Source organism: Hyaena hyaena, unplaced genomic scaffold (assembly GCF_003009895.1).
Source record: "Hyaena hyaena isolate Hyena2069 unplaced genomic scaffold, ASM300989v1 scaffold_47, whole genome shotgun sequence".
Classification (NCBI taxonomy): Eukaryota; Metazoa; Chordata; class Mammalia; order Carnivora; family Hyaenidae; genus Hyaena; species Hyaena hyaena.
Window position 1 is genome coordinate 3,531,931 of NW_024080679.1, and position 27,579 is coordinate 3,559,509.

The 27,579-nt window shown below is 46.2% G+C and overlaps 1 protein-coding gene across 4 annotated transcripts in view; it reads right to left on the bottom strand.

The window, feature by feature from the left end:
• NEDD4L (NEDD4 like E3 ubiquitin protein ligase) overlaps window positions 1-27,579 on the bottom strand; it is a 338,691-nt gene that overhangs the window by 206,451 nt on the left and 104,661 nt on the right. For all 4 annotated transcript variants that reach the window (XM_039230506.1, XM_039230505.1, XM_039230503.1 and 1 more), the window contains exon 2: window positions 22,987-23,060. In XM_039230506.1, the coding sequence (XP_039086437.1) occupies window positions 22,987-23,060 (74 nt within the window). The remainder of the gene's footprint in view (window positions 1-22,986; window positions 23,061-27,579) is intronic.

The following is a 27,579-nucleotide window of genomic DNA, read 5'->3' on the forward strand; positions in this document are numbered from 1 at the left end:
CTGAGAGTCAACAATGTTGAGAGGGGAAAGAAAACAGGCATTTAATTGAACTAGAAGTCTTTTTCTTTAATGCTTCCTTTTAAAAGGCAGCGATGTCTTAAAATGGAATGCACAAGTTGCTTATTATTCTACTCTTTGACAACAGCTCAAGTACCCGAGTACCCGTTCAATGCAATGCTTATAGAGACCTTCAACGGGAGGGGGAGTCCCAGAGGCTCACGGGGGCCAAGAAGCTGCCATCACCATCTGGTGGTGGCTCTCGCATACTGCAGCTATGAACCCCACACCACCTTCAACCCATTCTTCAGGAGGCGGCTTGTCTGAATTCCTGCTTTCCGGACTTTCTGCAGGTCATCAGTTACTGACTTTCTGCAGATGAGTTTGGCTGCTCAACGGCAATCATTCTTTCAGACCACAACTTCTTCCCCACCTTCGTTCTTTTCCACTTGCTTCTGATCAGGCCGCTAAATACAAGAGGGAGGATCAAAGTTCGCGTCTTCCTTATCGCTCCTGTCCCCAATTCAACACGTGCTAATTTGGTTACAAAGAATGGAATTCCCAAGATCGAGGAAAAGAGAAGTAAAGAGCCAGTCTGTTCCCAAAAGGTAACAGCCAAGAACCAACTGGAAAATAGAAGGCAGGCGTCTCTCCCAAGTAAAGAGGCCAGCTGTAGACCCAGGATGTAACAAAGATGAGGCAGCCTTGCAGCAAGGCCCTGGCCAGTAAGCCAGCCTTGGGTGGGTTCAGGAAGTTGTTCTGTGTAGCTGGAGCACAGAACGCACTGGAAATTGGCTCACAATGAGAGGCCAATCAGGTAACATTTGAAAAAAGAGTGCTCCTGACCGCTTCACTCCTCCAAAGCCTTCATCAATCCCTGGTGAACAGTTCCGCGAGGCTCTCAAAAGCAGGTAACAACCACAGGAAAAATATGCCAGAGGAAGTGAGGGCCATGGAACAGAAATTGGAAAATTCGTACGTAAGTGGCGCTGGCAGGCTATGCTCTAAAACGATGCCAGGGATTCTAAGCAAGTACCAGAGGGGAGGACTGTACGTATGGGTTTCGCAGGCAGCTGGACAAAGGCCTGGAGGACCAGCTGTGCCACGGCCGGCACATCTTTCTTCTTTCGGTGGCAACACCTGCTCGGAGTAGAGGAGAAGAAGGTGCCTCCTTTAGTTACAAATGAAGATCGGGATTCTCAGGACCTTTTTTACTATGTAAGATGTCCTTCCTTTTTTCCCTACGTGACCCCAGTAGGTTATCTGGAACAATTCTAAAATTAAGGACCTGTCCAAAATGCAGTTTCAGTTTCTATAGGCACACCTCAGAGACATACTGAGTAGATTTCCAGAGCACCAACATAAGCAAGTATCAAAACAAAGGAGGGGCATTGGGTGGCTCAGTTGGTTAAGCAGCTCAGGTCATGATCTAGAGGTTCGAGTTCAAGCCCTGCGTCGAGCTCTGCATGGACAGCTCGGAGCCTGGAGCCTGCTTCGGATTCTGGGTCTCCCTCTCTCTCACCCCTCCCCCATGCTCGCTCTCTCGCGCGCTCTCTCTCTCTCTCAAAAATAAGCAAACATTTCAAAAAATAAATAAGTAAAGGAGTCAAATGAATTCTTGGGTGTTCCAGAACGTATAAAAGTTATGTTTATACTATACTGTAGCCTATTTAGTGTGCAATAGCGTGATGGCTAAAAAAATAAAATGTATGCATCTTAATTTAAAATTGGTTTATGGCTAAAAAGTGCTAATCGTCCGAGCTTTCAGTGAGTCATAACCATGGACCACAGATCGCCATAACAAATAATGAGTAAGTCTGAAGTATTGGGAGAATGACCTAAATGTGACACAGAGGCGCACAGTAAGCAAATACTGTTGGAAAAACGGCACCAGTAGACTTGCGTGATGCAGGGTTGCCACAAACCTTCAGTTTGTATTAAAAAAAGAAATCTGTAAAGCACAAAACAAGTTATGCCTGTCCTAGACTCATTCAAGAGGTAGATTTCAGCACATTGTCTTCCAATCAAATGTGCGCTCTCACATATAAACTAGCTCACGTGTAAAATAGCTCACCAGTATTACTATTAGCTCTTTCCTACACGTTTCCGTCTATATAAACTGGGAGAGAGATAAAATGAGATAAAATAGCTTTTATCAAGAAACACAGTCCACATACAACACCCCCCTCCCCACGACACAGGCTTGCTCTCTTTTCAGCTACTTTTCTTCAGAAACATCGGTAACCATCACGAGCACACTGGCAAAGCCCCACAGGCGGCTGTGCTGTGTTGGAACACGACAGGATCCGACTTAAATACTGAGGCTTTAAAAACAATCTGAAATGATCAGCATGCAAGCAGAAAGACAACTCCATGCATTAACACAGCCCCCCTTTCTAAATGTCTGCAAATCTAGGACCCGTGTTCTAGCGCCATGCTGGGCTCAGAGGAGCAGCTGATGATAAACTCCCGGAGCCCCAGACTCCGTGCTCTCCGGCTCCCAGCACATCGCCTTGGGCTTGAGGAGACAGTGACTAAATTCCGCTGAAAGACAGATGCGAGTACCTGTGAGTTGCATCCCCGCAAACTAAATTCAGCAAAACCCACTGACACTTGTCTTCAGGCAGGCAGGAAACAAATGAACCGAAGCATGTCCAGGCAGCCTCGTAAAAACCATTAAAAGTGAGGGGTGCGCTGTCAAAGGGCTGACACGAATCACCGGCCCGGGTAAGCCAGGAGCCAGGAGCCCTGCAAACTAACCCTAATGGTACCATTAATTAACTACCTTCTTTGCTTGATTTTTTTTTTAACTTTAGTGTTTATTTATTTTTGAGAGAGAGAGAGAACAAGCTGGGGAGGAGGAGAGAAAGAGGGAGACATGGAATCCGAAGCAGACTCCAGGCTCTGAGCTGTCAGCAAGGAGCCTGATGCAGGGCTTGAACTCACGAACCATGAGATCATGACCTGAGCCGAAGTCAAACGCTAAACCGACTGAGCCACCCAGGCGCCCCCGATTTAAGGCAACTTAATATCTTAACCTCTCTTAAATCATCAAATGTCTCACAGGAAGGGAGTAGGGAAACTTGCCCATCATCTCCTCTCGTTATTAAATCAATGGGTACCTTACACACAGTCGATAGTGCTGAGGACTGGGAATCATTTGTGATCCTGAGTATGAATTTAACTTCTGGATCTCAGAATGGTGCTGGAAGGCAGGTCCTTGTTCTGATTTCAAGATCCAGGCTCACATATGTAAGAACCCAGGCTTGAAAACCCAACTCAGATGAGGTCTCATTCAGCAAGTACTGACCTAGCTCCGAATACATGCCGAGTACCATGCTGACATGGGTGCTTCCGGGATGGAAAGGCTGGCCTCTTACTGCCCATCCAGGTCTTAGTTTGCTAAAGCCTTCAACACCTGTCACTGTGCACACAATTTACCACCCGGCTTTTACAGAGTAGTTCTAGATTAATGTAATTGTTTTCTAACGAGCCCAACTCACCAATAAAACTCTAAGCTGCTACAGAGTAAAGGCCAATGTCTTCCTTAGTAATTTACTAATTATCTCGAAGCCAGTCTTCTGACAGCCTCAGCCGTGGGAACTCAGCCGCAAAACCCAAATAAACAGAGAAACAGCTTCTGAACTCTGAAACTGCAGCACCATCACTGGGCCCTTGGGCTCAGAGTTTCACTGAACTCCAACACCATTCTGAACAAGCCTTCATTATTTTGCTTCCCATTACACAGATCAAGTTTCTAGTCTCATTAAAGTGCAATAACAGCAGAGCTGCTATAAAAATCTAAACACACCAGTAAAAACATATATATATACTCATTGATACAAATCAGCCATTATAATTATCAGTAGTCCACTGAGCAACCCATTCATCATTTTAAGCTCTTTTTATCATTGCTTTAATTCTCTGGAAGGTACAAGAAGATGGCTTAAACAATGGGAGTAAAAAGGTCTATTTTGAGGTTCGAATCACAGGTTCTCACTCAAAAAGAGGCAATTTTATTTTCTTTTTTAAATGTTTTTATTTATTTTTAAGAGATAGAGAGAGAGAGGCAGAACATGAGTGGGGGAGGGGCAGAGAGACACACAGAATCTGAAGGCAGGCTCCAGGCTCTGAGCAGTCTGCACAGAGCCTGACGTGGGGCTTGAACCCACGAACCGTGAGATCATGACCTGAGCCAAAGTCAGACGCCCAACCGACTGAGTGACCCAGGCACCCCAGCAATCTTATTTTCTAAAACTTTTCCAATTTTTACAAAAGCAATGTAGATTCTGTTCTTTTTAAATTTATTTTAAGAAAGAGAGCGAGAGCGAGAGAGTGAGCAAGGAGGGGAGAGAAGAAAAAGAGGGAGATAGAGAATCCCAGGGAGGCTCTGCACCTCTGTACAGAGCCTGACGTGGGGCTAGAGCCCATGAACTGTTAGATCATGACCTGCACGGAAACCAAGAGTTGGATGCCTAATGAACTGAGCTACCCAGGTGCCCTACAATGTAGATTCTTTACAGGAAAATTATACATACAAACACTGGTGAAGGAAGAAAACGTACACTCAAGAATCCTGTTCTCGACCGCCATATACATTAGCATGTTACTGCCCTTTCAGATTGTCTATATTTCTGTTTCTTTGTAGGTTTCTTACAAAAAGATGGGATCGGGGTGCCTAGGTGGCTCAGTCAGTTAAGTGTCCGGCTTTGGCTCAGGTCATGATCTCACAGTTTATGAGTTGTGCTGACAGTTCAGAGCCTGGAGCCTGCTTCAGATTCTGTGTCTCCCTCACTCTCTGCCCCTCCCTCACTCATGCTCAGTCTCCCTCTCTCTCATAAATAAATAAATATTAAAAAAAAAAAAAAAAAGATGGGATCAAGGGCACCTGAGTGCCTCAGTAGGTTGAGCCTCTGACTCTTGATTTCAGCTCAGGTCATGGTCCCAGGGTTGAGGGATCTGCCTGCACTGGGCTCCATGCTGCTGGGCATGGAATCTGCTTCGGATTCTCTCTCCCTTTGCCCCTTCCCCTGTTTGCACACAGACTCTCAAAAAATAAGTAAATAAATAAATACAAAAGGCAGGGGTGGGGAGGGGGGAGGGTGTGTGTCAAATTATACAAATCAATCTGCAACTTACTTTTTCACTGAATGCTGTTTCTGTGTCATCTTATACCTGCATCATTTTTTAAGGGTTTCATATTATTCCATTTTAGAGGTCTACCAGAAATAAACTATTTTAGGTTGTTTTCACTGTCATTATGACAAACAATGCTTTGTAGGGGCAGGGGGCAGACCGCCCCAAAATATGCCACTTTGACATCAACATTATTTTGAGTTAAAAAGCAACCAAAACCCAGCAGGTTCAGGAAAAGCTCTTTGTCTCCCCTACAACTGCCTAAAAAGAATTTAGACAGAGGACCTGCTCCGGGAAGAGAGCCATCACCAAGGATAACTACATTATTCCCTGAGCTCGGGTTGGTAGACAGGGAGCAAGGGATCAAATCCTCTGCATCCCACTGCTTCTAAGAGGCCCAGCAAACATGTTTCCCAAACATTTACTCTTTTTCATCATTTTCGCATTCCTTCCCTTTGAAGTCCCAGACCCCTATCCCTTATCTCCTTAGTTCAGAATAACATACAGACCTCATTGAGCCTGACCCCTTTGGAATTTCCATATCCCTGTGAATTCCCCGTAAAGACGCCACTAAATTTGATTTTCTCCTGTTAGCCTGTCTCGGGTCAATTTGATTCCTTGTCTGGCTAGAAGGACCTTGAAGGGGACATGATGTTTCTGCTCCCTGACAGGTTCCTTACAGCTAATTCTCTGGATATATATGTAAAATGTATTTTATAAAACATATGTATTATACACATACATGCTTAGAACGTGTATCTAAGGATATAATACATTTCTATTTCCGTAGGAAGAGTTCTTTCTGAAGTATGTTAGCTAGAGCATAAGCATGTACACTTTTCTATATGGCCAATAACATACAAATTATAGGCTTCCTCAAGAAAATTTAGAAAATCTAAAAAACAAAAATATCTGGTAATCCTACCACCCTGATATGGTGTTAATATTTTGTTGTGAATCCATTCCAATCTCTTCTACGTATATGTTCTTTGCCCCAATTTTAGAATAATTTTGCCTTAATGACCCCTTAGTTGGTTTTATTACAGTTTTAACTTTTTTTAAAAATTTTTTTCTAATGTTTTATTTATTTTTAGGAGAGAGAGAGAGACAGCGTGAGCAGGGGAGGGTCAGAGAGAGAGAGTCACAGGCTGAAACAGGCTCCAGGCTCTGAGCTGGCAGTCAGCACAGAGCCCGACGCGGGGCTCGAACCCACGAACTGCGAGATCATGACCCAAGCGAAAGTCGGACGCTTAACCGACTAAGCCACCCAGGCGCCCCTACAGTTTTAACTTTTTAAAGAGAATTCCGTATGAACTATTCAATGTATCTACTTTAAATTTAACAGCATGAAATCAAAACTGTCAATAAGTCCTATTATCGACCAAAGAGAGCCAACCTCAAAGTAGGCGGGTAAGTGGTTTATTCATGGTCTTCCTAAGGATCGTGGCCCCGGAGCCGGTATTTCAGATTACCCTGGGAACAGCTCTGAAGCCTGGTTATACATGCAAACGGGGTAAACAGGGGTACGTGCTGGTGAGCAGGTCTCCAAATATTTGCATGTCACAAGGTATAATTTGGTTGTAAACATTGAGGTTTACGGATTTCCACACAGGCATGTGAAAGACCCTTAGGTGATCATAATACATTTCTATTACCTGAGTGTTCAAAAGTAGTGCCCGCGTGTCTCTGTTCACTGGTTTTCTGGTTCTTCTTGTTTTTGGGATCACCTTGGGGTCACTTGAGAGGGTCAAAGAATGCTGACAGTCACCTACTGCAAATTCTGGTGCACACTACAAAATTCCAGATCCTTCCGTTCTCTTGTGTGGCCAATATTGGGGGGGGGGGGGGAAGCAAGAGCAGGACAAAGGTGAGGAAACTGGAAAAGGCCAAGAGGGGAGAAGATGGAAAACTGCCCCTACCCCTTGTCCTAGGCTGCGGGATTCGCCCTGAATTATTACTGCCTTGAAAAGTCACGCAGTCGCCATTAGTTACGACCTATGGGTTCATGTAAAGAAAAAAGCCAAAACCCCTGGCCAAAGAGATCACCCCAGGCTGACCAGAATGAGGTCAAGGCCCATATCGATGCTTTAATCTCGGCCAGGACTTGATAGTCCCTACTGCCTTAAGCTAGTAACCGTCATACCTGTCCTGAACTTGGCCAGCCAACTGCAGGGCCCAAAACTCAGTCCAGCTGACGGGTTAAACGTGCGCAGCGCAGCTAGAGAGTTCCAAGTGATACCGAATTCGTACTTTGCTCTGAGGTTCACTGCTTGGAAGTCGCTTTCTTCCCCTGATGTATAATTTCAGCTACACCTGCGGTAAAGCTCAAACCTGTGGTTTTGGTGGTGGTCAGAATGGAGGGAGAGATATACCCCAGGAGCAGCTATACCCCAGGGCTGGCGGTTCGGGTGGGGAACCAGCCAGAGGGTGCTGAACTTTTCAAGACAAAAGATCCTGGTGCCTTTTAAACAGCAGGTGAGGCAGAGAGAAAGGCTTATAAAGTCTAAAAATAGGCACTTGCAGCAGAATGGTTTCTTTCCCCGAGAACAATTTGAAAGATTCCCTGGAGGTGTCAGGTGTTGAGTAAATATCTGAGGAGGATTAAGGCTTTCTGAGCTGGACTGTGGGGGAATTGCAAAGCCTGGCGAGGGCTTCCTTCACTTCCCTGGGGCCCAGGACAGGTGAAATGAAAAGTCTTTTGTTTCCAACCCTGCTGTATAACAAAGGGGCCTGGGAGAGAAGGTCAGGGCTTGGTTTGGATGCAGGAGGGCAGTGCAGAGAAAGAACTCCTGGCTTCTCTCTGGCCACAACAGAGTGGCAGCAGGAAGACTATAGAACCTGCAGCTGTTTTCATTAGAAGGACAATGAGTGAATTAACCCGCTTGAGATCCTAACAATAAACAGAAGTTTAAAAATACAGATCGTTGTGTAATAATGCAGAATACTGTCCACAGTGCAGGCATAAGTGTGCATTAACTCAACTTGCATTATTCACAACGAAGTGCAGGAGGCCAGTAGACCCGTCCAGCACCCTGCCCAGAAGTGGGACTGCTTGGAGGGTCAAGAGAAGACTATGGGGTCAGGGTGGTGAAGACCAGCCTGATGTGGAGAGGAGATCCCATACGCCCCCTGGGTTAGCCTGCCCACAGGATGCTGGTCACGGCTCTGGCGGGACCACACCCACCCCCAGGCCAATGCCTCTTTGTCCCACTCTTTATATTTTGAACATGAACCAGCTCATCGCCAAGTACCCATCTTGCATCCCTCAGAAGACATCTTAAAATCCCTACAAGGCAGCTCTCTCTGGATTAAGGTAGTAGCAAAGATGCACCCAAAAGATCAAGCAGGCCTCCCACACATACCCAATTTTTCAGCAAGCAGCAACTTGGGCACCCTGAAGCATCCCCTCATATTCTCTCTGCCACAACTCAGACCAAAGATCAATGAATCACACGTTGGGGGGCAGGAAGTAAGGGTTTTCTGATTTGCCAATGTGGTTTCCGTATTTGTTTCCAGAACAGAAATTCTGCTTTCTTCCCATGAGAGGAGGAAACAGAACATTTAATCATCTCTGAATATCACTAACATACATTTCTAGCTCAAGTGTCTGGTGATTTGTCTTTCATAATTAATCTTAAAACGTACCTAAGAGAACACAAAAATCTCACGACACACACGAAGGAAAAACAAAAGTGGTCCCGCTCTCCGTACATTAATCCGCCACGACAAATATTAAGTAAAATGCTCATTTGTAATGAAGTGTACTGAACCCAAATCCTAATCACAGGTTTTCAATGTTGAATTTCTTATTTATGGCTCTTAGGATTTACAAGAACCTGAAGAGGCTTTTTCCTTCCTAACCCTTCTTCTCAAGTCCCCTATCACCTGTGCAGCTATCTGCAGATCTCTGCCTAGAAGCTTCGCCCCTGCCCCCACCTCCCCAACCTGGCTGAGCAACTTTTCTGAGGAATGAGTGCAAAAAGCCAACGCACAGGAGATGAAAACAAACAAGTCACCCGAATTTCCTCCCGGTTTCCCAGGCCCCTCTAGAGCCACCTCATGGGAAGCCAACAACTGCTGACCAAGTTAGTGCATCAGCCAGAGGCAGGGAACGTGGTGCTTTCTAGAACCCTCCAGGCACCAGGCACTATGCCCCATCCTTTGGGGGGGCGGGGAGGGGAGAGGGTCCTGGCCACCGTCCACTGCTTAAATTCTTTTCAAGTTATTTCAGAGATCGGTCTCTTGCATGAAGACAAGCCTGGCAGTGTGAATGGGAATTCTCAGCCTGGAAGCAGGGCACCAGGGATCAGAACCTTTCACCGCATCAAAATCATTAGTGCACGTCATCATTTTCTGGTGGTGTGAACCAAAGGTTCCCAGCTCGGGCTGCTTGTTCCAGTCACCTGGGGGGCGGGGAGGGCGGGGTTGTAAATACTGCACACCCCCCCACCCCCGGCTCACCCCAGATGCCTCACAGGCAAGGAGGCAGAGGTTCTACCAACACAACTGGGTCCAACCCCAGCTCTGTCACTTACCCGCTGTGACCTCAGGCAAGGTGCTTCACCCTTTCTGATCCAATGTTTCTCATCTGGAAAATGCAAATAATTTCTACCTCCTAAGATTGATGTGATGATTATGATTTCATCATAACGTACAAAACCACACCATCTCAAAAACACAATAGGTCTTGGACTCCGCTGCTTCCTTTGAAAATGGCGGTTACAAGGGATGAAGATGTACTGGGGAACATAAAGTAGAAAGGAAGGTGGGAGGGGCGGTGAGTCATAAAGCTGGAGCTTGTCTTTTAATATAAATGAGAGAGCTGCTCCACTACAGGTCAACATATAGAACATTCCGTTCCCCTGCCCACAGGTCAGGGGTGACCCAATAAAAGGCAAGCCCCAAACGCTGCCGGGGCCCCCTTCTCTCTGCGGAGAATGAAAGCTCAGGGCTGCCACCAAACAGAGAAAAGCCTCTGAGAAGTGAACCAGCAGAAAAGGCAGCGGGGGAGAGAGACGGTGGGAGAACACAGCCATGCTGTCGCCCCAGCAAGGAGCCGGCCGGTGTCGGGGACAGTTGATCCTCATCGTTCCTGACCACCCTAGCGGCGAACGTCTGGTCCGTACGCCTTTCCCTTCATACGGTGCACAGGTCTGTTGGAGAAATGGACACACTTGGGAAGGCAGGCCTCTGGGTAACAGGCATTGGTCATTTTGCTACATTTTCCCCCATTGCTAGAGGCTCCACCAGCCCCGCATCCTCTAATGGCTGAAAGGGCCTCACAGCCCAGCCCATCAACTGTGCTATTACATTTTTTTCAAACTCAAGTATAGTTGACACAGTGTTGCGTTAGTTTCAGGTGAATAACACAGAATCCAACATGTCTACGGGGCTCAGAGCAATCCAGTACTCCCGTCCATCCCCGTATGTGTTATTCCTGTTGTCTTTACGGACTACATGTGCTATTAAAAATTTTATCTTTGGCGGGGCGCCTGGGTGGCTTAGTCGGTTAAGCATCCGACTTTCGCTCAGGTCATGATCTCGGAGTTCGTGGGTTCGAGCCCCATGTCAGGCTCTGTGCTGACAGCTAGCTCAGAGTCTGGAGGCTGCTTCAGATTCTGTGTCTTCCTCTCTCTCTGACCCTCCCCTGCTCATGCTGTCTCTCTCTCTCCTAGAAATAAATAAAACGTTTTTTAAAAAAATTTTATCTTTGGCAACAGGATCTTTGAAAATGGTATTTCAGTGGATGTCTAATAGCTATTTCTTTTACTATCGGTGAGGGTCACTATTGCCATGTTTGGTTGTCATGGATGTATTCCCTTGTCCCTGAACTGCCTGTACCCTCCCTGATCATTTTTCAATCCGCTTATTGGTTTTACTATTGATTTGTAGGAGCTCATTACATATTAAGGAAATCAGCTCTTTCTCTGTGATAGAAACTGGTCTTTTCCCATTTGCCTCCTTTTTCACTTCATGGCATATTTTCTGCCACGCACACATCTTTGCAGGGGGGTGGGGGGACAGGTGCATCTTTCAAACTGGCTTCCTCTGCGGTGGGCCAAAGACTCCACAGGTGAAAGAGGTTCAGAATCTTGAGCAGGCAGGGACCCCAAGTGCGTGGAACACTCACAAAATAACCGAGAAACCAAGGTCCGAGCTGCACGTGCTTCGCTGCACCAATAAAGGCCACTGAAGTCACCTGGGGCCAAAGGGACTAGTCTTGTCTGCGCTGGGCCCGAAGCGGGGGGGCGATGTGCCCTTGAGCAGAGCAACTTTCCGGCGTTCTCGGACCCTGCTGGCCGCAGAAGAGATCACGACAGGGATATACGGGATGAGCTGCAAGCCTGTGCACGGTGCACGGTGCGGTTTACAGTTAACGAGACGGCACAGTGTGAATCTCGTGTCCCCCTCGCCCCCCCCCGACACACAGGCACAAAGATTTCCTGCGGGGGGGGGGGTAGTGTGTGTGGACAGGAAGCCCAGCATAAAGGGCTTTTATTGCCTATCTCTTACAGGTCTATTGAGATTTCCACAATAAACATGCATCATTTTCCAGATCACTTAAATGTGCAAATCTAAGAGTAAACAAAAGCGCTCACATCAGCCTTTCTCACTATTATCCTGGAAAACTACTTCTGACGTGCTGCCCGTGCGCATGGCTGGGATTCTTTCCTGGGGGGTGGGGGGGAGGGACAGGACAACACAACAGATCCATCTCTCTTCAATGGACTCTCAAGCTGTTTTCTCCAATAGGTTATGTTCTTAATATATCAACCCGATTTCAGGCCCTCACAGTATTTATAACCTCATCAAGGCACAGCACCATCTCCTTTGCCCTCCTCGCTGGTATTAGGGACACTGCGGTATCCTCTGCGAATCAAGCCTCAGTTTCTCCACAAATGCCCTAAGGGATACAATGAAGCAAGAGAAAGGGTGGAGAGAAAGCTGGGCGAGGCCGTGAACCGTGGGGATGAAAGCGTCCCTGGTGGTAGTCATGGTCAATATCATCAGGGGTGCTGCCCGTCCCTCTCTCCATAAGTTGTGGAGCCGCCATCATGTTTCTCGGGGTTTCTACCCATTAGGTGGTGAGGAAGTAACAGTCCATCTAAACAGCATCTTCTTCACAGCTGAGAGGGTTCGAGGATTCCTTGTTTATTCACCTGCCTGCTTCGGAGGCTGGTTCTGTTCAGGGGGGAGGTGCCCACAGAAAAGAGTAGGACCGTGTATTTGTATCATGGTTTAGCATTATCAGGGGCTGTCACATGAAAACATTATCTCCTGGGGACAGTCCTAACAGCTCCAAAAATGGATCTCAATGTCTTCAATGGAAAAGAAAATCAACTACTTTCATGTCCTCTCAAACTGACACGTTTCTCCCTAATTTTTCTCCCTGGTGGCTCCTATTTTTTCTGTCCCACTGAAAGCATTCACAGCTTTCCTCTGGCTTTGGTTTCCTGGCAGTATATGCAGACACTAAGAAATGGCAAAGGGAGAGAAGAACCGCAAAACGAGTAGATAACTGACCCAGGCCATTTTCCTCCGTGGGTGTCAGAACCTCCCGGACTCTGTTTAAGCAAGTCCTTCGCTGAAATGGACCCACCTAGGCCGACTGCCCAAGACAGCTTAAGATTCTTTCCCTGTCCCTGAGTGAATTTTATCAAAACATAAAAAAAAAAAAAAATTAAAAACAAAAGCCTCCAAGCATACCTGAGAAAAAATTAGCCAAATTTAAAAAATATTTTCAGGGTGCCTGGGTGGCTCAGTTGGTTAAGCATCCAACTTCGGCTCAGGTGATGATCTCATGGTTTGTGAGTTCGAGCCCCACGTCTGAGCTGTCAGCACAGAGCCTGGAGCCTCCTTCAGATTCTGTGTCTCCTCCTCTCTCTGCCCCTCCCCTACTCATGCTCTGTCTCTCAAAAATAAAAACGTTAAAAAATTAAAAAAAAAAAATTTTCAGGTGCTGCTCCTGTTCTTTTAAGGGTTATTACCGATCTGAAAAGTAATGCTATATGAGTGCATCATCACAAATTTAGTCGGGGCTAGGGAGTGGGGGCGTTACCTGGGTGGCTGGGTCAGTTGAGCATCCAACTTCTGCTCAGGTCATGATCTCTCGGTTTGTGAGTTCGAGCCGCATGTCAGCTCTGTCATGACACTGTGGAGCCTGCTTGGGGTTCTCTCCTTCCCTCTCTCTCTCTCTTCTCCTTCCCTGCTCACTCTCTCTCCCTCTCTCAAAATAAACAAACTTTTAAAAAAATTAGCCCCAAGGAAGAGAGGACAAGAGAAAAAAAAATGTTTAAACCTCTCCCATATCTTTTTCAAGTCACGAGTTGCTCCATTAACTTCTCTGTAGTGCTAAAAACTTCTAAAAACTTCCAAATTACATTGCACATTTTTTTTCAATTCCAAAGCCAAATACAAATATTTTTGAGATGATGTATACCTGTTACCCATAATTAACATGGATATAGGTACCATTTATTATTTTTCTATATTAACAAGGTCAGAAATTAATATTTCTATATTAATTTTTGAGAGACAGTGACCTAGCAGGCACGTGTGCACAAGGATGGGGGGTGAGGAGGAGCAGAGAGAGAGGGAGAGAGAGAATTCCAAGCAGGCTCTGCACTGTCAGCAGACAGCCCAATGTGGGGTTCCATCTCACAAACAATGAGATCATGACCTGAGCTGAAATCAAGAATCAGATGCTTAACCAACTGAACCACCCAGATGCCCCTGGAAATTCCTTTCTTAAAGAAAAGAGAGTGAAATTCTGATCCATCAAAGTGTGAAGATGCATTACAATGCATTACAATGCATTATAATGCATTTTCTCTATGACTGCTGTCTATTTCATACTGGAATGCAGCATCCCCACCCCACCCCCGGAGAATTTCACTTCTTCCCAACATCAGTTATTTATTCCTTCGCAGTTTGTGGCATTTTATTTTGATGATGCTACAAGTTTAGGAAATTATTTGGCAAGGAAAGGAAAAGGTGGGGATATAAAGTTGAAGGGGGAAATGCTACTCAGCTGCCTACTCTAAAACTATGTAAAAAGTAAGAATTGCTTAAAGTAAAATCATTCTTTCCTCTGTGGGTCACTATTTGAAAATGACTTCAATACCTGCTAAAGCAAAGATTTGAGTTAATTTTAAAAATCAGAAAATTAGGGGCACCTGGGTGGCTCAGTTGGTAAAGCATCCAACTCTTGATTTCAGCTCAGGTCATAATCTCGTGGTTTGTGAGTTTGAGCCCCATATCGGGCTCTGCGCTGACAGCTCAGAGCCTGCTTGGGATTCTCTATCTCTTTCTCTCTCTCAAAAATAAATTCACAAAACAATCTAAAAAATAAATAAAAATCAGAAAATTAAAAAGAACTCCAAAGGGGTGCCTGGGTGGCTCAGTAGGTTAAGTGTTGGACTTCGGCTCAGGTGATGAGTTCATGGGTTCAAGTCCCACATTGGGCTCTGCCGACAGCTCGGAGCCTGGAGCCTGCTTTGGATTCTGTGTCTCCCTCTCTCTCTATGCCTCTCCCCCGCTCTGGCTCTGTCTCTCTCAAAAATAAGCAAACATTAAAAAAATTTAAAAAGAAAAAGAACCAAAGGATTATTCGATTTGAATACCATTTTTACAGTCCAGAATGAAAATGCACCTGAGGATATGGCCAGCAGAGGGAGCTATAACTCCCCAATTACACCCCTGTGGACGCACGGGAAGAGCCATCCATGTAGCCTCTGGTGGTCAGGGATGCTCACAGTTTGTCTCTGCCAGTGAACTTCATGTGGAGTGAGGACTTAAGGGTGAGGAATTCCTTAAAGTCAAAAGCATTTGTAGCCATTTCAAAGTAGGAAGGAGATGGAAATAATACATGTGCTAGTGGAGAATTTTTAGATTCTTAAAATTTCAAATTGTAAATCTGTATATTGTAAAGAATGAGGGCCTTAAAAACACATACAGAATAAGATTAACAAGAAATGAAATGAGAGGGTAGGGGAAATGTGGGTGGGTATAAGTCACCCAGAGAATACAAAAGCAGGAAAAATAAATTCAGCCTAGTGGCAGAAAGGGTGCCAAGAGCCAAGGGGCTGAGAGCAATGTGCAATAGTTTGCCAAGTGTATGGGGGGAGGGGGGGGTGGTAATGGCAGTCATGGATTTGGTGGCCCTGGGCCAACGTGGGACCACAGCAGGGTGCAGAGGTAAAGGTCTAGAGGAAAGTCCCAACACCACATGCTCAGTGCACCCACGGGCAACTGCACGGGGTGAGCAAACAAAGCCAAGGGCCACCAGATCTGACCCAAGTGGGCAGAGACAGAGAAAGCTGCCTGGGAGTGAGCTCATGGGGTCGGGGGTTGGGCGGCGTGTGAAGGACAAAAACAAATCAGCTGTGCAAAACAGGGAGCACTGTTTTGAGCACCAGCAAAGGCACAGTGGAAGAGTGCGGCCTCTGAAGGCAACTATAGGACTAAGTGTGGCTACTTGGGAAGGTCAAGGCCAAGAGATGCACTGGAGGGGGTACAGAGGGTGCTTCTGCCAAGGTTAAGGAGCTGGGACCTTAATCCACAGCAGTGACTGATCACTGAAGGCTCTTCCAGGAGCAGAATGAATTCTGCATGTGTGAAGCGGGATGGGAGGAAGTGAGCAGATGTGAACACACCGGGGAAGTCCCCCGAGAAACACTGAGACCAAGCTGGAGGGGTAGGAGGGTCGGGGGAGGGATGAGAACCAGGGACAACTCCCAGGTCCCTAGCTCGGATGACTAGGTGGTCGGCGGAGTCACCAGCTCAGACAGACCATTCCCGAGAAAGAACAGTTTCAAATAGAAGATTCTGATATTCCAGGCTGAGAAGCAATATGAGGGCAAACGAAAGTTCCAGACCTATATGGTCCCACTAGTCATTCAAACTTCATTTCTTAGACAAGATGGTTTGACTATGTATTAAATAACAAAGTAAAATCACACCACGAGATGCCAGGAATCCATTCTGGAAGAAAGGAACTTACCAATTTCTCTTACAGTCTAGACTGTCTAGATCCAATTTAAAATCACTTCGACAAAATTAAAACCACAGTTCAATGAACTCCCAAGAGTCCACAAGTCAGAGACAGAGAATATACACCTAACACTACTGTTTTCTCACTAACAAAAAAAGAAACTGTGATCAAGTTTTAAGATTCACCCATTTTGATTTCTCAACCAGTGGCCTCCAAACTTGAAATGTAGCATTTCTTTCAAATGCTTCTCTATTTTCTTACCATGAATGTTTAATTTCAAGCATCTAAAAATAACAGACTAGAAACAATAATGAGTTCTTCAAAAGGGAAGCACAATAGTGTACCTTGAACGAGGAAGGGAAGCAACGCAAACCGCCCTTCAAACAATGACTATCCGTTCCTCTCTGAGCGTCCAAAGAATGCTGGTGCGCGCTCATTAAGAGGCGAGGCATATTTTATATAACTTGTGTTGATATTAGGCAGCAGAAATGCCAGTTCTTTTAATAATTTACTGGGAGGTTACGCACTGCAGATTCCTTATTAAACATTACTTGCACTAAGGTCCTAAGTCTAAACAATATTCCGTGGAGAAAAGAGGCAATATTTTCATTGCAATACACTAATTTAAATGTGACTGAATAGTTGCTTGTACACAAATAAACTCAACTTTATTATTCATGTATTTATATACAAAGCAGTGAGAGTCATTTTCTCTAGGACAAGAAAAACCATGTTTACAAGTCTATACTTGAGACTTCAAAATCCACAGTGCCTCTCTAGAAAGTTCCATAAGCTCTATTGGAAGCACACTGCCCCTTGAAGGGGCAGGGAGGGAGCTCCTGCTGTATCTAGAAACCCCACTCCTCCACCCAAGAAGTCAATATTGGCTCAATTCCTGTCTGTCATGGACTAACCAGTAGCTCTGTGTAACAGTTTACTCTGAAAATCGTGACCAAATAATACTGGCACTCCCAGTTCTAAATATATATGTTGTAGAGAATCGATAACTTATGCTCTCAGGAATTGGCAAACTGGGCCCGTGGGCCACTGGGGGACAGCCACACCCACCCTATACTCTGTCTCAGAGACTCTAAGTCCTACTGAGCCTAAGCTACTTTCTATCTGGCCCCTCCCCGAAAAAGTGTGCCGGCCCTCTATTTGGATACCCACCGACATCACACAGAGAAGACTCTACCTCCCACATAAGAACCCGCCAGCTCATGTGTATCCGCCATCTTAAAAATCTGTTTTGTTTAATTTATTGTCAAACTGGTTTCCATATAACACCCAGTGCTCATCCCACCAAGTGCCCTCCTCCGTGCCCATCACTCACTATCCCCTCTCCCCCAACTCTCCACCAACCCGCAGTTTGTTCTCTTGCCATCTTAAAATTCTTATTGTCCAGGTCCCTCCCCAAATGTGTCTACCGTAAGTAGAAATGATTTTATGAAATCTATGACAATGTTTCTTAGAAGATGAAACTAACAGTTTGGGATTCCAGAGAGATATATCCATTTTTTAAAACTAAACTTTGATGTATACCAGAATATTTTCACCTTCAGTAACAGCATTCTTGTCAACACAGATGCAGAGTGGGCCGGGGACCCCTGTCCTCAAGGCTTCTCTGAGGCCCAGCCCCCGAGAATGGGTTGGCCAGCCACCTTCACTGCCTAGGACATGGGAAGCACTGACTGACAGAGGGACTTCTCCCATTCGTTCGGTGAGGAGATGGTAGTGGAGCTCCTTGGCCGCCCCCAGTGCTGGACGTCCCCTCACACCTCTTCCGGCCGTGTTTCCCAAAGGCCTGGCTGTTAAGTTCAACTTTTGTAAAATAAATATTGTCTTCACTGTCTTACACATTCACAACTGCTTTCATTTCTGACTCATCTCAAGTTGGCATGTTGCCTTCCTTACACTTCAGCTTCTTATACTCTCTCCTACCTCCCCGCAAAAAGGAAAATGGTGAGACAAATCTAGAATGCCTTGGGATAGAGCTAGGGTGAAGGTACTGGGGTGAGGGCCAGAGGGCACAGAAGGAGTACGGAGGGGTGGGCTGCTGGGAAGAGGAGCAAGGGTCAAGAGACACCCCCCCCCCCATACACACACATGCGCAGATACCACTTCCCCAATCCCCAGAGGTGCCCCCTGTAATTACATTAGCTGATGAACATACTGCCCAGGGCCCTTCTTGAGTAGCTTTAACCGTTCAGTTTTCTCAGGCTCCTCTCTGACCAGGTGAACAAAATTTATCAAGCATCTACTAGGTGCTGGGGGCCCCTCATCTTCCTGAAACATGTCAAATTTTCTGCCTTACAGACTCGGCGACCAGAGAGCATCAATCTGGACTCCGACAACAACGAGGGCGATGTCTCCTGCACTTGCCCTTCGCACTCGGCCGGACCTTTTGGCAGAGCAAAGCCTCCTTTGATGTTACGAACATATTCACGCATCAGGAGTGAAGGCAGGGCTGTGTGGGCGGCTCAGTCGGTTGAGCATCCGACTCCATTTCCACTCAGGTTGTGATCTTGCCGTTGTGAAATCGAGCACCACATCTGGCTCTGTGCTGACAGTGGGGAGCCTGCTTGGGATTCTCTCTTTCCCTCTCTCTCTTCCTGCCCCTCCCCTGCTCCACGCGCGCGCTCTCTCTCTCAAAATAAATAAACAACAACAACACTAGAGGGAAGGTAAAGCCGGAAATGCTGAGTGAGGGATTCGCATGGACACAACATCAGAGAGTGGTACGGAAGCGTGGCCTGCCTAGTTCACTCCTTTGCTCACCGAAACTGGGGTGATGCAAAAAGCTGTTTCTATAGATTAATATTTAAAATCATCAGCTGTTCCCTGCACAGCACAGCCTTTTCAGTGATTCAAGATCATTCTAAATAATACAATGACGCTGGCTGCGGGACAGCAAGCCTTAGGGCCTAACGCAGGATAAAACCATGCTGGCCCTAGACACTGACCCATTTGCCACTTCTAATGCCTTCCCCGCGTGGCCCGGATGGTGTGCGGGCTACCACTGACATACTTTATAAGGGCATCGGTGCCCTCAGAGACCAGGAGGTAATCATGAACACGTGAAGAGCTGTGGGTCTGCCCCAGAGTGAGAGGAGGTGTTTACTTGGGAGGGGGAGGGTAATACCCTCTAAAGTCCCGTCGGGGTTTTGGGGTGGTAGAGCTGTACAGTCAGAATAAACAGTCTGCGAGGAAGGTTCTCTGGGGCTCTCACGTGAGTAACCGTATGGGCTCTTGGATGCAGGGATTTTAAAACAAATACTTTCCGGCCCAGAGGCCGTCGGCGTCGGCGCTGGGATCCTCAGCGGTGCCCTAGAAGGCCAAGGCTGCTCCGCCAGGCGCCCGGGGAGGAGGCAGGTTTCCATGGTGTCCGTGCATCACAAACATGGTCCCCGCACGCTGTAAGGTGCCCTGTACCCAAGGAGGTGCGTGTGCTATGGGGGCGGGTGGGGGGATGATCAGCTCTACATGCTGAAGGCCACCAGTGAGGGGGTCAAAGCCAAACACGGGCCCGTCCCTCAAGGGGCCTCCCTACGTCAGTGGGGGCGGCCAGCTGCACAGAATCCCACAGGAGATGTGGGGTCCCTGGAGGCCCAAAGGTCACGACCGTGTTTAAGACTGCCTCCAGCTCACAGCTCCGGCTGTGTGACCGCATGTGTCTAGACAGCCAAGATTTTCCAGAAACCTGGAAATATGGATTTTTTAAACATGGAATCTCCCAAATGCTGGCTCAGGATTTTTACTGGTTTTAGTGCCCCCTGGACCCTCAAGAAGCATAAGTATGAGTTCAGTCTAGTCCACAGGGACCAACAGTTTGCCGATTCTGGCCTAAGGTGTCCTAGAAGTGCTTATGGCCTATGGAGGGGACGCTCCAGGTACTTAGAGCCACAAGGTTTCCCCATCAGGTAAAAGGAAACTTATTTTGTACAAGGTTTAAAAAAAAAAAATGGCCAAAAAAATCCTACTCATTTGGAGAGAAGGTAGTTTAATAGTTAAAATTTACATGCGTACAGTGTATAAGCCAAACTTTGCTCACCCATCTCTTACTGGTCATCGGGGAGAAAAAGTATTGACAGTGGTCAAAACAGACTGGCCCCACATTAAACCCAGAATCCTTTTTATTTTAGCACCGCTGGTTACAGACAACCAGGTGCTGTGTCCTCTGAGCAAACAACATCCCCATTCCTGTCTCCAGTGTTGACACTGAATTTGATCAAGCCTTTCCATGTGACTGCTAATATACAGGAAGCCCAGGAGAAGAAAGAGCACATTAAATGATACAACAGGAAGCAATCAAATGTGGGGAGACAATCTACTGACAATTTCAGGTTCATTTAAAAACAGAAGAGGGGAGAGTTGATTCTACATGAACAGGATTTTAAGAGACCTAACAACTAAATGCAACATGCAGTTCTCCACTGAATTCTGCTCTCAACCGCCCGGCTGTGAAAGGCATTATAGGGACAGTTGGGGGGATTCAGGGAATGGACAAGGTAAATAGAGTCTATTAGGCAATTATTGGTAATTCTGTGAAATTTGTATTGTGGTTATAAAGGAATATGCTGGCTTCTTGGAGATGCAGGCTGAAGTACTTAGGGACTAGATGTTATGATGTCTAGAATTCAGTTTTGAATACTTCAATTAAAACAAATTGATGGAGCCAATGTAGCCAAATGTTAACAACTTAAATATAGATAACAGGGACTCAGGTGAGGTGGCATCATGGAGTCATCACACCGTGGCAATAAGTCCCCATCAGTCTCTGTCACTAGTAGACACAAGGATTTTTTTGCCACATCTCTCCAATGCCCTTGGGTTCATGTGTGTTTTACATTTTGAGTCTCTGCTCATCAAAGGAAAAAAATGACAGCAACCCCAACAGGTAGAACTTGATGCTAAGACTTCAACACACAATATACAAAAATGAGAGTCTTGAAATCTTCCGCATGAAAGCATGAAATTCTAGAGCAGGTTTGTTTTAGCTGGCATCACTCAATTTTAAGGATCCGCTTTATGGTCCCGGATGATTCTAAGTAACCTCAAATGAAGACTGATCACAATCAAGGAGGAAAAGGGGGAAGCTGCACTTAACACTTGCATTAAAATGACCCTATTCAGTTACTACTTAAGCCTAGGACAAAACGTTGGAGATCTTGAGATACAAGCTTACCTGAAGAATACAGTTTGAAACTTAAGAGAGTTTCTAAGTTTAAAAAAATAAAACCTTAAGATCTTACTTAGCAAAGTACATCTATTCTAAATCAAATTATGTTATGATATTCACTTACAATCCTAAGATCTTGGTTAGCCGCTATCAAATACAATGAGCAGTTCTTTCAATCTCCTTTTAAGAAGTATTCAGCCATTCAATTTAAGGTTTTAAAGAGACCCGAACAATCATCTAGTCCAATGGCCCATCCAGTGGCTCAACTTTTGTCATTCAGGAAGAGTATTAACTTGCCATTAGAAAGGGCAGTCAAATCTGATAAATCTGGACAGATGGGGTGGGGCTGGAGTAAGGGGCAAACCAGACCAGACAAGTTGGCATGAGACGTTACAAAAGGTGTACCCGAATCCTACACCTTAACCAGATCCTGGGACTTCAGTCCACAGGCAAATGCAGATCAAACCATGTGAGTAGAGGAATTATCTGCACTGGATCTGTGCCCGTCTTTCCAATGCACATCTTGAGGTATTCTCTGTCATTCCTTTTACTCTGCTGCTAAGAAATGATGCTGCCTCTTTTCGTACAAAGGGTAAAAATTCAAGGATCAGGTGTGTCCAGCTTTTCTAAGATTTAAAGCCTCCCCACACTACCAATTTCAGCCTCAGATCTTCTTAGTAGGCTGAGAAATGCAATCTGAATCCATTTCATTTTTTTTTTTTTTATGAAGGACTTTGGTAAAAGCAAAATTAAAACTAAATAAAAATCGCTGAAGTTTTCCAAACCCAACCTCTTCCCCTTCTAAACTGTAACGTTTATGGAAAAGAGAGCCACGGACATTGTGGACCTAAGGGCACAATTTACTGGTCAGTGCGCAAGGGTCTAAGTTAAAAGGCAATCTGCCCAGTCTTGTTCTTGGTGCTCTCTATGGTAAGCAATAGAAGCGAGAGGTCTCAATCTCCTGCAAATTTCTCATCTGATAAGACACGGACATTCATACAGATGCAAGAGCAACCACTCGGCGCCGCTTCACAGTCAGATGGGAAGGAGCCTGCAGGTGAGATGCGCTTCCCTCCCACACCACCAGAGGCTCAGGCCCCACTCTGCTACTCATCCAGTCTCTTCCCCCAACACACTCCAGAGAGCAAAGGAACAAATGGGCTGATTTCAAGATTCAGGATCACCAGGAGCAATACTCAAAATGAAAAAGCTAAATACCCAGACAGACCAGGCTGCTGGTGCTTCTGGAAAAGGCACAGAAATCACCAAATTCACTCCCATCACCAAACCTCTCAATTCTGATCATAACAGGCCAAAAGTACCCAGTTTTGCTAGTAACAAAATCACAGCTTCACGTCTTCCTCAATTTGGGAAATTTTTTTTTTTTAAAGGAATGTATTAAAATGAATAAACGTTCCCAAACTGTATTCTTCTACGAAGAAAAACAGAAACATGAGAACCCGGCTTCCCCAGGAAATCGACCTGTATGGAGGGCTGCACAAAATACACTCCCTGGACTGGCTGTGGCAGCATCACTGACTCCATCAGCGACTCCAGGAGGTGGGGCCCAGCTATCTCTGTTTTAAGGGGCCTCCAGGCGACTCTGATGCATGTCTGAATCTGGAAAGTGCTTGACTAATTTGTCAGAAGCTTACCAAAAAAAAAAAAAAGGCAAACATACCTGGCCCCAAAGATGTCCTTTTTGGCGAGATCAATTCCAGAAACGACCTTCACTCTGAGAATACGTGACTCGCCCTGTTGGAGGGGGGAAAAAAAAAAAGTTTAAGAAATGGACCTTCAATGGGTCACGGTGTCACCCAATATGCAAAGGGAATGATTTTTCTTCAGACCAGTATTGGGACACAGAACCAATCAACTCAAGCGCAGGCATTCTTCTTTACACTGAAGTTCAAAAGGTAACAACATTCCAACCTTAAAATCCTATGGCCCTAGAGACTTAGAGCAACCAGATTATTTAAGCCCAAGGTTAATTCAAAGCACGTCATGCAGATCAATTATTTGGGCCCGTGAAAGATTTCCCAAAAACATAAGCGTACATTCGAAATCACCTAAATACCCAAGTGCTTTAGGGTACCGTAAATTTAGTAAATAATTCCTCCATTGAAGTTCACACATTTGTGTGTGTGGCCTGAGACAGAAAGAAATTTCATGCTGTACAAAAAATCTCCTCAAAATTACAGTATCACAATGTTGGTACTAACAAGCAAAAACAATTCTTTGACTCCAATAAAAAACTTAAAAAAAAATGACCCTAATTGGAAATCATCTCAAACCATTTCAGAAATCACTCATTCATTCCTTCACCTGCATATTCATTCATTCCAACATTTCCTAAGCAGTTCCTATTGCACTGGCCATTGAACAAGGTCTTGAAATGTGGACATGAATATGCCCCCAGTCTCCTAAGAGGGGCAGGCAGGCCAACAGCGCAGGGCCCTGTGATGGCCCCAAGCCAGAAAGGCACAAGTTGGAGAAGTAGTTAAGGGCTAAGATACTCAAGCAAGAGGAGCTGGGGCGGGGGGAGGCAGAAGTCCAGGACTGTTCTCAAGGTTCTGGTCTGGGTCACTATGTGTAACATGAACTGAAAGGCCGCAAAAAGTCAAACTTAAGGCATCTATGAAACAACCGGGGGGGGGGGGGGGGGGGGGGGGGGAGACAAAGACTAAAGAGATAAACGGGAGTGACGCCTGGTGTGGGTCAGGCTGGGGAGCGACGACTGCAGGTGGTTAAGGCTAGGGGTGCAGAGGGACATACCCAGGAAGGGTGACGGGGGGAAATGCCAGGGGTGGAGGCCCGGGGGGGACAGGAGCAGCGAGGGGTGAGAGAGGAAGTCATCTATGCACGTGCTCAGTCATGACCTGGGTGAAGGAAAGAAAATCCAAATGCTTATGCACACGACGTCCAAGGAGGCAGCACGAAATAAAACCGGCAGAGAGGAGAACACGGGGCCCTGGTCAGTCAGCTGCACACTGGGCGCGCATGTGTGCCACTGAGACCACGCTTCAGCCAGGACTTTCCACCCATTCAACCATCCCTCTGTCCATCTACCCCTGACTCGAGGCTGCCCCCCCCCCCACACGTGCCACACACACAAGAGACACAGCCAGGTTAAAAAAAAAAAAAAAAGGTCCCCCAACATTATGTGTGCGCTTAGGGTCCCCTTTTCAAATGAGAGCTGGATTCAAGTTCGAATTTCATGTGCTTGGCAGGCTTCATGAGAGGACGGAGACAAGCCAGGGACCTTGCGACAGCATAGCTGTGTCTCCAAGTGCTTACCAAGCAACAGCCTCTGGGGTCTAGTGCCCTTCCCTCGGCTCCTCTAAGCGGGCGCTGCCTGCTGGGACCCTCCTCTCTTACACTCACATCACCAGCCGGTCATCAAGGACTAAGCACAGGTGTGATCAGCCTGAGGACTGCACCCCCACTGCCAACAGCATCGCTCGTGGCCTGCTCGACTCAAGCAATGTCACAGTAGAAGCATTTTGTACACATGGATCAAAACTCAGTCCTGTAAAGTTCACAGGACACCTGGGAAGAGCTGATGGCCCACGAGTGCACACCAACGGGCAATCATGGGTTAAAACAAAACCCTCGGCTAAGGGGTTGAGACGTTACCTGACAGGGAAGGAGGAACCACTCAGAAGACATGAGAACAGGGAACAGCTGGCAAGGAGCCCGCTTTCTCTGTCTCCCTGACTCCCCCCATCCCAGGTCTCTGCCCGTCGTCCCATGACAAAGACTTCCAACAGCGACTCTCCCCCAACGCCACTGGGCAGAGAGGGGACCTCGTTTGGAACCCATGGAAGGTGGATATTGTTAGGGAAAAGTGCTAAGTCTCTCTCCAGGGCCAGGGCTGGGTGTCGGCCGAAGGAGACGATGCATCTGGTCTACGAGGCAGAGATTCCATTCACCACCAGCTCAGGTAGAGCGGCAGTCTTTGCACCCCAGGCTTGCACTTGGCCTGAGCTGGGGAAGATAAACCAGGGACTCTGTCTGGGACGGAAACCAACAGTCAGTCAGTCATAGAGCAAAAGATGAGAATTCTGGTAAGAAACTGGCTCTGTATCACAGATTCTCAAAAATCCCAGGCAGTGTCCTGGACTTTCCACCAACTTGACAGGGGGCTCAAAACTGATTCCTGTCTGCATTCTAAGGACTAGGATAAGGCCAGCTTCCACCTGGCTCCCTTAGGTTTATATTAACCTTGGGTGAATGTTCTTCCACTGGGCAGACCTACTTTCCAAAAGCATACAGTTTAAAGTAAGGGAACATGTATGTGAATAAATGAATAAAAATAAACTTCACTGAAGGAATAACTAGAATATTTTTTTAGGGAAACTGATTTATTCATTAAGCATGAGTGCCTGTCTAAAGATCTAAGGACACAGCAATACAGACAAACCACCCTACGCCCATTCTGCCTCACCCATCTTCCTAGTGTTCTTGAAAGTATACTGTTTACAGAAGGGCTCCCAACTTCACAGGGCACAAACTGGGTGTCTGAAAGACAAAGGGTAATATATAAGACATATACCTAAAAATTTTGTACACACATCCTTTCGCTCAACAAACTCTCATTTAGTAGGTGAGAAATGAGAATCTGTGCTTCTTTCCTAAGAAAATAAGCACAGATCTGTGCATGAAACGGGCCTAAAAAGAGCTAAAAGAATAGCCACCAACAGATCACCAATAGATCACTTTTAATCAGAAAAAAAATCCAAAAGTCCCTCAAAAGTAGGGATGCACATGGCAATTCCAAGCAATGAGCTACGATACCGTGATTAAAAATGTGTAAGATTCTGTAATGACCTTCACTCATTCCCTGAGTGTTTCCTTAAGTACCCGCCATGTGCCAGACACATTATCTGCGGGTACAGACAGAAGAAAGACAGAGTTCCTGCCTCCAGGAACCGACAACCCAGAAGGCAGAGTATAAATATGTACTGCAAACACGCAAGAATTTCTGATGGTGGTTAAGTGCTTTGATGACACGGTAAGAGCGAAATAAAAGCAACTAAGTAGAGGAATAGGGGAACGGTATTAAAGGCTGGTGGTCGGGAAAGGCATCTTTGGAGAGCAGACACTCAAGCTGAACCCAAAGGAGACAGAAAGAGATGCTGGGGGTAGGGATTTTCATGCACAAGTGACAGCAAGTCCCAAGACCTTGGGGAGCAGTGGGGCCAGAAACCCAAAAAGTCGCTTCTGTAGGGAGAGGGCATTATTCTAATCTCCTCTGGAAAGTTTTAAGCAGAGGAGTGACAAGAGTTGACTTGACTTTTTAAAAATTTATTTTTAATTTTTTTTGTTTATTTTTTTATTTTGGGGGATAGAGAGAGAAAGAGCACGCAAGAGGGGCAGAGTGAGAGAGAGAGAATCCTAAGCAGGCTATGCACTGTCAGCACAGAGCCTGACATGGGGCTCAAACTCATGGATCATGAGATCATGACGTGAGCCAAGAGCTGGATGCTCAACTAGCTAAGCCACCTAGGTGCCCTCTGACTTGAGTTTTAAAAGACCACCTTGGTTTCCTGTGCGAGATCAGACTACAGGGGAACAGGAACAAAAACAGGCCAGTTAGGAAGAGACCTGGCAAGAGATCGTAGGGCTTCCCAAGGATTGAGATGGAGAGGTGACCATGTTGGAAATAAACAGCTTGGTTTTTAAAAAAAAGTTTCAAAAATGGGTTCTACAAGGGGCATGTTGGGTGGCTCAGTTGGTTAAATGTCGGACTTTGGCTCACATCATGATCTCACGGTTTGTGGGTTCAAGCCCTGAATCGGGCTCTGTGCTGACAGTGTGGAGCCTGCTTAGGATTCTCTCTCTCTACCCCCCACCCCGCCCTGCTTGTGCCCTCTGTCTCTCTAAAAAATAAATGGATAAACTTTTTAAAATAATGGGTTATACAACCAAGTTAGAAATAAGCAAGACGGTCAACAAGCTGTTTCCTTTTCCATTTAGACTACATTTCCCAGCATTCCTTGCAGTTAGATGGTCATGTGACTAAGCTCTGGTCAGTGGAACATGCACAGAAATGATGCGTGCATTTTCCAGACCTAGGCCTGTAAGACCCTCCCACTCATCCCTCCTCCATTCCCTTTTCCTGACTCAAAAGAGAAAATCCTGAAGGCAAGAAGGGGAAAAACTCCGGGAAAGAAATGTAGGGGGTGGAGCATGTCCACCTCATCCTGCCCACTCCAACATCACCTACTGACCTTGCTGGGACAACGAGCTGGAAACAGACTTGTACTGGTTT